Raw genomic sequence first — 13,211 nt, forward strand, 5'->3', positions numbered from 1 at the left:
GAATAACTGAGCAGGTGCTATTGAAGAGGAAGGTATGCTCCTCAGGAGGCCTGAACATCCAACCATCAAGTTGTCCTAGATACACTTGCACTAAAACAAAAAACACTAACGTGCATTACCTGCAGCAGTAATCGCTCATCTCCTTCAATGACCGCCTGATTCCACTGTATCACATCGGAGAAGGGCAGCTCCCAGCCGTTACTCAGCAAAACCGGTATACACGCCGCCTAGAAGGGCAGAGGAAGAGAGACACTGTAGCAGGTAGATAAAAACAAGAACAAAAGCATTTTAACTACAATCAGCTGGAGGTTGACTGGAAACTCAAAAGGCGTACATCATCAGCAGTACACGTTCAGTCCCAGCAGGATATCTCAAAGTGAGCACGTAACATGAACAATGCCCTCTTGCGTATACAAGAGCACCAGCATGATGGTACGCGCGAGTTGTATAGTGTCTCCTCTCACTGTGGAGATTTATTAATAAGTGCCACTTAATTAGAGGGTCGAATCCTTATATATTAATTAGATACAACCACCAAGGAGATATGAAGGAAAGGAGGTAAACAGCAGGAAAAGAGAAGGATGGAGGAGAAGAGAACGTGCAATAGCGGGATGCGTTTGTTGAAGTTGACTTTTGATGTTGCCCATCCCCTTGTTCACTGGCAGCTTTTTGATGTTATCCTGCTTTTATTTTCTTTCCTACTCGGTTTCTTCTTCTTTTTACTTTTCACCGTGCTGCATGCTCAGTCATCCCACCGCCCCGCTCTCAACTCTCACTGCAGTCCAGACTGTTGATAGGTTCCCCCCTCATTCTTAATTAAACCACAAGAGAACAGCAGCAGGCAAATCGGGCAGTTCAAACGCTCTCTCCTGCCCACTGAGGCTTTCATGCTCCTGCATTCCGTCTGAGAATAGACCTGCAAAAGGACACATAGACGAACAGGACGACGACATGTCACAATTGGCCACAGATTACGAGGCTAAGCTCCAGTCTTTTCGTTCAGGGAAGAAGCACTTTGAGGGAACATTTCATGTCTAAACTCCTAAAGGCTACAAGCAACAGCATCCTCAGATTTGGAACCTGTGCATTCCTAAGACTCCCCGTTATGTAGGTAGGTATGAATCTGAGCCCCATTTTTCATGCATTTGTTGCTCAAATCAATCTCCACAAGATGGCACCATAGCCTTGGGAATGGCAGGATGGGTCCAAGTAACTCTCTAAGCACAACATGACCAAGCCAGCTGAGGCTCAGAATGTCCCCTGCATGTCGTCTGCTTAGAGATACTCTTGTTAGTAAGCCATACATGTTAGCAGTGTTTTCAGAAGCTCCTTTGAGCAGTACAACAAACAAACGATAGAAATCTTTGTCCATGAAGGCCTAATTGATGATCGTAAGAATGTCTGTGGAGCTGCTGTAAATTTTGTGGCTTACTGCTTTTTGTACATGAGGTATATAAACTGCAAGATGGGGCATAGTGACGCAAGTATCCCCTAGACTTTCCTTTCAGTAAGAAGGTACCAGATTCTATGCCACCACTACTCCATTCTCCTTGCACATCTGAAGCTGCTTGAGCCAGAGCATCCAGTGTGGACCTTGTGCCAAATCATCGTGTGGCACAATGCTGCATTTGCTGGGTCAACTGAAAGCAAACCCTAGGCTGTGTAAACCCTGGGCTTACACTCCTGGACAGGGTGAGAAGCTCGACAATCCAGGAGGGACTCTGAGTACAGCCGCTGCTTCTTCACATCAAACACAGCCAGTTGAGGTGGTGCAGGTATCTGTTTAGGATAATCCCTTGGTCATTTCCCCAGGGAGGTCTTCCAGGTATATCTAAGTGGGTCAAGGCCCCCGGGGAAGACCCATGACACTTTGGAGGGATTATATTTCCCAGCTGGCCGATGAACACCTCGGGATCCCACAAGAAAGCGTTATGGGACTTGGCCAAGGATAGCAAGATGAAGTCTGGATTGAAAAGATGTTTCCGCTAGCTTGGCTAATGGGGAATTCCCCTTTGGCTGACCTGGTAGAGTTCTGGTCTTTAGGTCGAGCAGTCCGGGATTCGATCCCACCGTCGTCCCGACCACAAAGGTCCTCCGGTCACAACTGGCGTTGTCAGCAGGATGTGGGTAGTCACAGAACATGCTTAAATGCACCTGTGACTTTGGGACTAAGTCAAAAATGGTAGGGAAATATGTAGCAAGATGAAGTCCAGATTAAAATGACGTTCCTGCTAGCTTGGCTAACGGGGAATTCCCCTTTGGCTGAGCTGGTAGAGTTCTGGTCTTTAATTCGAGCAGTCCGGGATTTGATCCCACCGCCGTCCCGGTCACAAAGGCCCTCCGGTCGCAATGTGAAGTCCGATTGAAAAGACGTTACCACTAGCTTGACTAACGAGGATTTCCCCTTTGGCTGAGCTGGTAGAGTTCTGGTCTTTAGTTTGAGTAGTCCTGGTTCGACCCCACCACCATCCCAGCCACAAAGGCCCTCTGGTCACATAGGGAAGAAATGGGAGGAGCCAAAAGAAATCAGTCATGCTGCATTCCCGTGTTAAAGTAGAAAAACGGCCCATCCTGTTAGAGTGAAATTACTGTCAACACCTACGTTGTAGTGGGACATTAGCAGGTAATGTGTTTGATAGAATAATGCAATAGCAGCATGCTATATACACTAAAAGCACACACATTTCTCTATGTAGAATTTAGAGTTGTGCCAGGATGGGTATCCATCATAAAAGTTGTGGCAAATCCCAAAGCAGATCTCCATTGGATCTGCTGTGATGGCCCCGAGCATAAGGGGCAGCCGAAAGAAAAAAACATGACAGTTCGCACTTAAAGTACCACCAGTTACATAAGTATACTTGCAAAATATTTTAAAAACCACCACAGTTTTTCAAGCAACTTACCTAGAATGCTAAAAAGGTCACACGAAGCACTTCTTCAGCAATCTACCAGTGTCTTAGAAACAGATTAATGACAGCAGCCAAAAATAACCTTAGAAACTGATGTGATACACCCAGAATAAATATATTTTCATGACTAACTGGGCACCAATCTGGACTTCTGTGACATGTATCACAAAAGACTGAAATGAGCTATTTTAGTTCCTAAATTTCATTTACAGGAGGAGAGTTTCAACATACACAGGTGCAGAATTGTGAAAAGTTGAAGATGAATCATGGAGTCACATAAAAATAATACGAGCAAAGCGATGCGCAGTGGTGTGAAGGTCGCTCATGGTACATGTTGTACCATGGGGTTGTAGAATGTCATACACTTCCTGGATCCCAAGAGCCGGGATCTCGTGGGATTTCATGGGAATTTGGTGGGAAGTTGAGACTGAAATAGGGAATGGCAAATTTTGAGTCCACAGTGAAACCGGAAATGTCAAATGTCAAACACTTCCTGGCATGGGCGGAGCAAGAGCAGAGGCCAAGGTTGGGCTGAACTCCCCTGAAATCTAACTGGACACAGATGATTGACATATCACAGCACCACATGCCTGGTTGAAAAGAGCTGCATTTGGAAATCAGTGACACATATTGACTGCTAGGTTCCTCCTGTACAGTAGCTGGTGCTGTGTACCACAAAAAGTTCTAATCCACTGTAGTAGAAGAAGAAAAATGTTTGACTCAGATTTGAAATTGAACACGTCGTCTGAATGGACTCCAAATGACACCAAAGTTGTATTGGTGAGTAAACGACTGTATTTTATGCCAGAAATGAGGTCCAGGTTGTTTAAAGTGGCATTTCTCCTTTAATTTTGGTTGCCTTATATATACTCGTTTCTCCAGTGATTTTAAAGGAGCAGGCAGCTGTTGATTCATGAGATATAACGTGATGACGCTCAGGCTGAAAGAAACACAGGTAATTTACTCCTCCTCTGTTCTGTATAAAACCCATATAACCCCTTAATTTTGCTCTCTGAAGGACTTATTTTTAAATAACCTCTTCATTTTGCTGTCCGAGTGACACAACAGTGACACAACTTTGGATAAATAAATCTAAAGTTATCTTCCTTAAACTCAAACTGAAAGCAAATCTCTACAACTTGATATAAATTAATTAAAAATATAAACTCCAGCTTCCTGATGAAGTGGTGTAGAGGAGGATCTTAAAAAGAAGAGCCGATAGTTCAGTTATAATTTGCCAGAAAGTACATCTGAGATGCAAACGTAGATTTGATGTTTTGGTGAAAGAAACTTCTGTATTTCTCCATAATTGATGTAAATAAAGTCCAAGACATATTCAGTGACTTGGAAATATTCATGTTTCCATCCCCTGACTTGTCTAAAGAAAAGTGGCAATAAAACTGATTATTATTTACAGGTATTACTTTTATACATTTTTAGTCTTTATATTTTTTGTATTTCTTGTATTTGAAATGGCATGAACAAATTAAAATGTGTGAAATTCCAAGTGTTCCAATACTTTTGGAGGGCACAGTAGCCTAACGTTATGATTAGTGCAAAATGAGTGTGGTATTATTACTGTTTTGTTTAAGAATGTTTAATTTTCACTGTTGCTGTACTTTGTGTGAAATCATAGTCATATCGTATATCATATTGATACAACAATATTGAGATATGATAATTTGGCCATATTGTACAGCCTGACTGTCAACTAGCTGAAAAGTTTGAATATTAATTTACATCTACATAGAAAAAAAATGCTTAAAGTGGCAGGGGGGTTGTAATTAGGGGCCCCCTGAAGCTGAAAGGTTTTAGCCATGCTAAAGGTGCCCTGACACTTGCACGACTTTCATCCGTGCACTTGCACGCACATCGTCGTGACAATCCCACCCGCTGTGCTTCCAGCTGGACGCCGTGCATTGTTCCACTGGCTGCCACGCGTTGCACGCTGGACGCTGCGTATATAAAATAATTATTTCATAGTGGATTAATCACTTTCTGTTGGAGTTGGCTGTTGAAAAAGCCTCTAATTGCTTCCGGAATCACAGAGGACCGCTCCAGCAGCAGCTTTTCCCTCTCTTGCATGTGCGTGTTGAACGATATGGAGAAAGCATTTGGAGCCATCTAAAAAGGTAATTATTTGTCATGTTTATATTGTAATAGCTTGGTAAAACAGTTGCATGTTCATTCCTTCTTGTGTGCAGCTGTTAAAGTATGTTTATGAAAGATTTAACATTTTGTTGTTAAGTTGTTCAGATGAGCTGCACTGTGATACGGTGTGCTGACACAATCACACGCACTCACACAAAGTTTTTTTGACTTGTTTGCGTAATGTTCACTTGAGGTTCACATCATTAATGCGTGATGTAGATTTTGGAACATTTCAAAATTTTCTTTGCACACGTGCACAAAGCCATGCACAGTTTACAACAAGTTTGAGACGAGTTTACTCACATACACAACAGTGTGTGTGCAAGTGCACGGATCAAAGTCATTAAGGGGGCCTTAATGCTCCCCTGAAGCATTTGCTCAAAAAAAAAAAAAAAAAAAAATCTGAAGGACCTAAATGACACGGTGAGATGCTGAAGAGCTTCGCTTGTTCATGTCTGCAACATACATATATTAGATTGTAAACATGAGTTTGCACAACAATTTAAATTTGGCTTGACTGCAAGTCACACAAAAATTTGCTGCAGTAAGATGATTCTCAGGTCGATTCTGAAAATAAATCGGCATCCAGTTAGCCATGGCTGACTTTTCACTTGTGACAGCATGTTCCATTTGCGTGTACTGTCTGCGGCTTTCTTTCTCTCTAAAAGAAGCATTCGCTTTTGCAGCTACTGAATACCATTAAGAAGAACGCAACTGCTCCCACCACTGTGGGGACCCCCCCTCCCCCACAACCAAATATCAGGAAAAAACCATCAGATGATAATTTTGGTGAAAAATTTGCCTCATTTTTCCTCAGAGCTCTGCTGTTCTTTAACAGCTAAGGCCTCCTGCCTCAGCGTAGTGTAATTTAAAAATCCTCATGCATGTGCGGCGAGCCCGTTTTTGGTTTGTTTTCATTGGAACTTGAAGGCTTGGAGTAAATGTGGGCGTGGGTGCGTTTGCATCTCAGTGTGTACACTGGAACAAAGTTTCCTACCACACTGGTAATTGTCAGTTCTCTTGTGGGTTTGACTGGCACAAAAAAGAAAGGAAAAAATGCTGGTCCTCGAAATCTTAAACGTAGTTTGAAAGAGTGAGTGAGGACAAAACAAAAGAGAAGATGCTGCCTGCTGCCAAGTCGAGTGGGCCGAGAACGGATCTGTCCATTCAGCAGTCATCAGCAGCAGGGCATGCCGCCGCTCCTGTGGATGATTCCGAACCGCTTGCCCATGCGTAGCCACACAAAGCAGCGTGGCAGGAGAGCGTGTTGCAGCCAGAGAGCTTGGCACTGGGCAAAACTAAAAACAGCCTTTCCTGCTTCCTGCGTTGGCGCAAGACTGTCGACATGGGTGGCAGAGAGAGCTGCAGCGCACCGATTGGTTTACACTCGTCTTTCGCTTGGCTCCCTGTGGCTCCTCGCTTGTTTGCATGTTTCCATTTTCAGTGATGGACTCAAATGAGCAATTGCTGGGTTTGTATAACTGCGTCTGCTCATGTTAATGGACCCATTTCGGTTTAAAGGACCTGGCAAGTAGCAAATAAAGCTTTATGACGAGAGCCACACTCAACACGGCACAACAGTTGAGGGTAAACACTCACAGATGTGATCATTAAGGTGTCAATAACCGAAAGACTATATAAAGCACAAGACTGGAATTCATGGTCTGAAACAAATCATCTCCATATTGTGTTTTCCTCTTGACTGAACAATATGATTGGAATCCCACTCAATCACATTTAAATTAAAAGGACACTCGGAATATACACGCCCTCCAAAGTCCAGCAATCCTCTGTTCAGATCAACTCTGTTGACATTTTCCTTCCTTTGATCCTGTTCAGTCATCTTTGATCCTGATTACTCACAATTAATACTAGCTGCTGAAAACATAACGCCCTTAACTGAGGTTATGTTTTTGTTGCTTTTTTGTCTGACAGTCTGTCAGCAAATGACATTTTGTTTATTCAACTCAATTATGGCAATACTGATTACAGGAGCAAAGATCACATAGAGGATTAGGATAAAAGGAATATTGATAGAAGTTCAAAGGAAAGATCCAGCCCATAATGCAACTTTACACCAAAATTCAGTTAGGTTTTCCTTGAGCCAAGGTCAACCTCACCACCAATTAAAAAAAAAAAAAAAAAAATCTATTTATGTCACTTGAAGATATACAAACACTCAACAACAAATCACAATCTTAATAAAAGTGGTTGAAAAAACAAACACAAAACAAAGTATGATTTAGTCAAAGTAACACTTACGTAAAGATTAATTCTGCAAATGATTCGGGTCCAAATCTGACAAACAGGTCCTCTTGAGAATGGACCAGTACATGACCAGGATATACTCCATTTCCGTTGTGATCGTACCAGAGACCTAAAAGTTATTGGGGTTCAAATCGAGCCCATTTTCTCCTGTTGGACAGCCCTGCTCTCAGTTTACCACATGGCTTATCCTCGGCATGAGCTGCAAGTTTCCCATAGCTTTATTGACTACATGATAGGTTAGTTAGAATTTTAAGGAATGGACAAAGATGGCTCACTGCTAAATATTGTTCACGGTGTCATATAATCACAATGAAAAACATCTATTCACCTGTAGTGACTCCAGGAAGCGGAAGGAGCCAAGGCGTCGTCCTCGAGGTACCAAACAGAAGGTGGAGTTATGGAGGAGCTCCTGGTAGTCAAACCTAAGACAGGAGACAGGCAGATAACTATTATAACAAATACTCAACAGATTCTTGCACACATGTCTGCATGTTAAAAGTTTCATGGTTAGGATCCAACGCCCACCCCAAAAAAAGCTATCACTGAAATTAAAATTGATGCACCCATGCGCATATATTACCATAGACATTATATACGTAGACGCTTCATGGACTGCCGCTGCCTATTGGAGCAGACGTAGGCCAGCCGCCATCTTGGATAGGTCCCTATTGCGCCCCCAGTGCATTTATTTGTACTGAGGAAGGTGTATCCCCCAACTACAATAATCCATAACTCCCCGGATTTTTACCCGATTTTCCCGCGGTTTGGTTTGTTAGAAACAGCAGAGATTCAGTTACAATACAGGATGCTGTCACACATTAAAAATACATACTTTCATGTTGAAAGACTTTGTCTTATGCTCTTTAACAAAGACACATGGTATGGCATATAGATAAATGTATAAATTAATTTTATAATTTAGTGAAGAAACAAGTTTGGATTGTTCATTTGAATTCTCTCTCTCTCTCACACACACACACACACACACACACACACACACACACACACACACACACACACACACACACACACACACACACACACACACAGGGGACATCACTTTAATTTCCTCTGCTTCGCTCACCAGGTTTAGTTACAAAGATGATTTTTTTTTTTCAACTCCAGGAAAAGAAAGTTCCAGGTCATTCCAGGGTCTTAAACTACCTTGTTAGGCTGCAACTGGGGCTGTAAAGTTAAAACCCTTGAAAAAGAACTGTTTTTGCACAGCTTCTTGCATGTGCTGGTAACTCCAGTGTAGTTAATTTTGCTATGTGGTCCAGCCTATTTTGTTAAATACAGACACCACAAATGACTGAAGCATGAAATGATGGCTCTCAATTCCAAAGAAATGTGAAACAAAAGTGCATAACAAGTGAAAAGAAAAGCGCACAAATACAGTCTTCTTTTTACCACATTAATGAAAATTCGCTTAAGATTTGCGATACTAGATGGATGGAAACACAGCTAATGAGAGAGAGTACCAGTTCCTGCTGTAATAACGTTACACGAAGTACTGTTTGTTATGATGACATAATATTACAAATGGTAAAATAACCAAAATTATTGCTTACTCTGAGCCTATTGTGAAGAGACCCATCCAATATGGCGGCGACGCTGGATTACATTGCAGCAAGTTATGAGGCGTCTATGTATATACTGTCTATGGTATATTACATTACTTCTCAATTCTCCCGGCACCTTCATAATCAATCAATCAATCAATCAATTTTTTTTTTATATAGCGCCAAATCACAACAAACAGTTGCCCCAAGGCGCTTTATATTGTAAGGCAAGGCCATACAATAATGATGTAAAACCCCAACGGTCAAAACGACCCCCTGTGAGCAAGCACTTGGCTACAGTGGGAAGGAAAAACTCCCTTTTAACAGGAAGAAACCTCCAGCAGAACCAGGCTCAGGGAGGGGCAGTCTTCTGCTGGGACTGGTTGGGGCTGAGGGAGAGAACCAGGAAAAAGACATGCTGTGGAGGGGAGCAGAGATCGATCACTAATGATTAAATGCAGAGTGGTGCATACAGAGCAAAAAGAGAAAGAAACAGTGCATCATGGGAACCCCCCAGCAGTCTACGTCTATAGCAGCATAACTAAGGGATGGTTCAGGGTCACCTGATCCAGCCCTAACTATAAGCTTTAGCAAAAAGGAAAGTTTTAAGCCTAATCTTAAAAGTAGAGAGGGTGTCTGTCTCCCTGATCTGAATTGGGAGCTGGTTCCACAGGAGAGGAGCCTGAAAGCTGAAGGCTCTGCCTCCCATTCTACTCTTACAAACCCTAGGAACTACAAGTAAGCCTGCAGTCTGAGAGCGAAGCGCTCTATTGGGGTGATATGGTACTATGAGGTCCCTAAGATAAGATGGGACCTGATTATTCAAAACCTTATAAGTAAGAAGAAGAATTTTAAATTCTATTCTAGAATTAACAGGAAGCCAATGAAGAGAGGCCAATATGGGTGAGATATGCTCTCTCCTTCTAGTCCCCGTCAGCACTCTAGCTGCAGCATTTTGAATTAACTGAAGGCTTTTTAGGGAACTTTTAGGACAACCTGATAATAATGAATTACAATAGTCCAGCCTAGAGGAAATAAATGCATGAATTAGTTTTTCAGCATCACTCTGAGACAAGACCTTTCTGATTTTAGAGATATTGCGTAAATGCAAAAAAGCAGTCCTACATATTTGTTTAATATGCGCTTTGAATGACATATCCTGATCAAAAATGACTCCAAGATTTCTCACAGTATTACTAGAGGTCAGGGTAATGCCATCCAGAGTAAGGATCTGGTTAGACACCATGTTTCTAAGATTTGTGGGGCCAAGAACAATAACTTCAGTTTTATCTGAGTTTAAAAGCAGGAAATTAGAGGTCATCCATGTCTTTATGTCTGTAAGACAATCCTGCAGTTTAGCTAATTGGTGTGTGTCCTCTGGCTTCCGGTGTCGGAATTATAACTTCCATTGAAAAATGTGCAAAGTAAATTTCAACATTGTTTTGTTCTCAAAGCAGGTAACAGGAACAACATCAGTGTACAATGTAAATTATGCCACCTGGCCATTGAATTCTGTGCCTTGTATTTCTACTTTGGGACATTTGTGCTTTACACAATATAAAATTTTAGAAATTATGCACATAAAAAAAACTATGCAAAATGGTGTGTTCTACCAAAACACACTACAATTTTGCCATAAAATTTCAAACCAAGTGGTGAAAATTTCTATAAATGAATCACAGTAACAATTTTTACTTTGGTGTATAAAAAGATTACATTTTTATTAGTGATCACAAAATTTTTGTATCCAGGCGGTGATTTGGCTAAAAGACAATCAGATGCTAATGTGCAAAACATGATTCTGTGGGGAATTTAGGAGGTTTATTGTATTTCAGCAATATGCAAACATTCTTAAATTTTCTACTTTGTGTGTAAATGCCACTTTTTTTTTTTTTTTTACCTTATTTTGACAGAAAGTCTCTATGATATTGCTTGAATACAATGATGGGTAAATAAAGTATGCTAACAACACCACATTACACAAAATACCGAAATACCCTGAATTTTAAAATTCTTTAAATTAGAAGTATACGCATATGATATATATATCTAATTTGATAAAACATATAATAAGTCCAGGGGCTATGTCGCTATAGCATATCAAAATCCAGTGTTGTAGCTAGTATTAATAAGTGCTAGCTAGTGCTTAAATATTAATTCTGACTTTGGCTGTTTCACAGTCATTACAAAAATAGCCGTTCTTTTCAATAATGTATTTAACAAAAACAAACACAAGCTTGTTTTGCTGGATTCAGTATTGTTAATTTCACCCAGATTTTATTGTAATACTGTCCCTTACAAAGTACAAAGTCAAACTATTTTCAATTTAAATTTGTTCAAAGTCACAGTGAAAAACAGGCCTGGATTCTGAAGAACTTCTCTCTCGCAGGAGATCCATCCGTTCAGAACCTCAAAGGACTAAAACAGTTTTTATAAAACACAACACGGGGGTGACAAAAGCGGACCTTATTTCACAAAATCCTTCCCTTATTGGTCCATGTGGGCATTAAAGGGAGGTCCATGCCCTGCTCATAATGGGATATATTAGAATTTATATTGCATACATCTCAACCTATACGGATTGTCTGTAAATTATACGGATTTTTCCGAGTTTCAGAGTCATACGGACATACAAATAAAGTCTTACTGATATTCAGGGTTTTCTGTTGTAAATTTCTTTTTTTTACTGTTGTTTTTCTTAACTCTGCGGACTTTCGGCCAGCCATCCACCATCTTTGTACTCCTCATAAAAGCTGTGTGATGACGTGCGCAATGTGAGCGTCCAATCGGAATCAGTTCACCGTCACATGGTTTTCCAATATCCAATTGTAGGGCAGAGCAGTCTCAGATGGTAGAGCCAAAAATTGTTAAAAACAGTGATCTGTTACTCTGTGAGTTCTTGTTTCTGTAAAAATAGAACAGCTGTGTGACACTATATTCACGGGAAATATATTGAGTTTGTACAAAATACCTACAATGTACTTGTAGACATTGATTTTATTGACAGCAAGCAGTTTTACTGTGGAGCAAGAGGATTTAAATGTGGAGGACTTCCACCATAAAAGAGCCCATGGAGATCCCTGGTGCATTTATGTGATACCGCTATGCGGTTGTGTGTACTGTAATAAAACTGATTTTGGTGCGATTTAGGAGGTTATAAGGATTTTGTGTTGATTTTATGGATTTTATCACTTGGTTATACAGATGGACCCTCAAAGGGGTTGACATGTATGATACTGTAACTTAAATCTCTTTGTTCTAAGTGGTAAAACCGGTTCAACCCATTTCGGCATGCACATTCAGACAAATAGATTAAATGTATATCAAACTAAGAATATAACTACTTAAGTACACCAAAACAAATAGGAAAGAAAACAAAATAATGTATAAACACAGTACAGTAGTCTGTCGAATGGACATCACTGATGACGTGCCCCACGCAGTAACCTATGACTGTAGGGCGGTAGTTCAAAGCTTTGCCATTTTGAGGTATATAAACAACAACCCACAAAGCATCAGGGGTAGAAAAATGGCGGTGCAGGTTGATGGATAGATTCATTAGTTTAGGTTACAATATCACATATCTGATCATATCTTGACCTGGCTTGCAGTGAGGTTCACCACACTGCTGGTATGACATCATGTAGCTGCTCTTGTCACAATGGCTGCCACCCCCTGGTGGCCGATGCGGTAATTACCAAAAGTGTAGATACACTTACTGTATGTGGAGTATGTTAGTCAATGTCCAGTATGTTAGCTGGCTGAAAAAATAGAAATACATAACTAAATTAACTTGACAGTTGCCTGTTTTCTGGTAGCGTGTTTTGTTAGTTGGTCTCTAATTTGTAATTTTGGTGTGAGAATTTGAAAGGCGATCTTTTGTCTTTTCTACATATTATATTGAGATAATCTAAAGGCACTGGAGTCCAATTACATTACTTCATTTGCTAAATAAAATTAGAAACAACTTTTTTTTTTTTACATTGAACAGGTGGATTTATTTTTTAATCATCAGAACACATTTTGAAGGGAACAATCTCAATGCTGCATATTTACATATTATAGTAAATTATAAAAAGAAACAACAAAAGTGTGAAACTGTTATTGAGCTTTTGGAGAAAACAGCCCAATCTTAAAGTCATGAGACATTCTGTTCTTTAAATTCTTTTAAAAGATAGAAACAGAGCAGCACCAAAAAAGAAAAAAAAAAAAAAGATACCAAACAAATCCAGCAAAAACACACACACACACACACACATATATATATATATATATATATATATATATATATAACAACACCACAACACAAAATATATATATA

General features: G+C 40.4%; 1 protein-coding gene across 1 annotated transcript in view; it reads right to left on the reverse strand.

The window, feature by feature from the left end:
• The window catches only part of ext1c (exostoses (multiple) 1c), a 199,385-nt gene that overhangs the window by 36,831 nt on the left and 149,343 nt on the right, over positions 1–13,211 (reverse strand). The window contains exons 3-4 of the mRNA XM_034160119.1: positions 7,657–7,750; positions 120–227 (exon numbers count right to left, since the gene is read on the reverse strand). Coding sequence (XP_034016010.1) covers positions 120–227; positions 7,657–7,750 — 202 coding nt within the window. The remainder of the gene's footprint in view (positions 1–119; positions 228–7,656; positions 7,751–13,211) is intronic.

Source organism: Thalassophryne amazonica, chromosome 20 (assembly GCF_902500255.1).
Source record: "Thalassophryne amazonica chromosome 20, fThaAma1.1, whole genome shotgun sequence".
NCBI classification, from domain to species: domain Eukaryota; kingdom Metazoa; phylum Chordata; class Actinopteri; order Batrachoidiformes; family Batrachoididae; genus Thalassophryne; species Thalassophryne amazonica.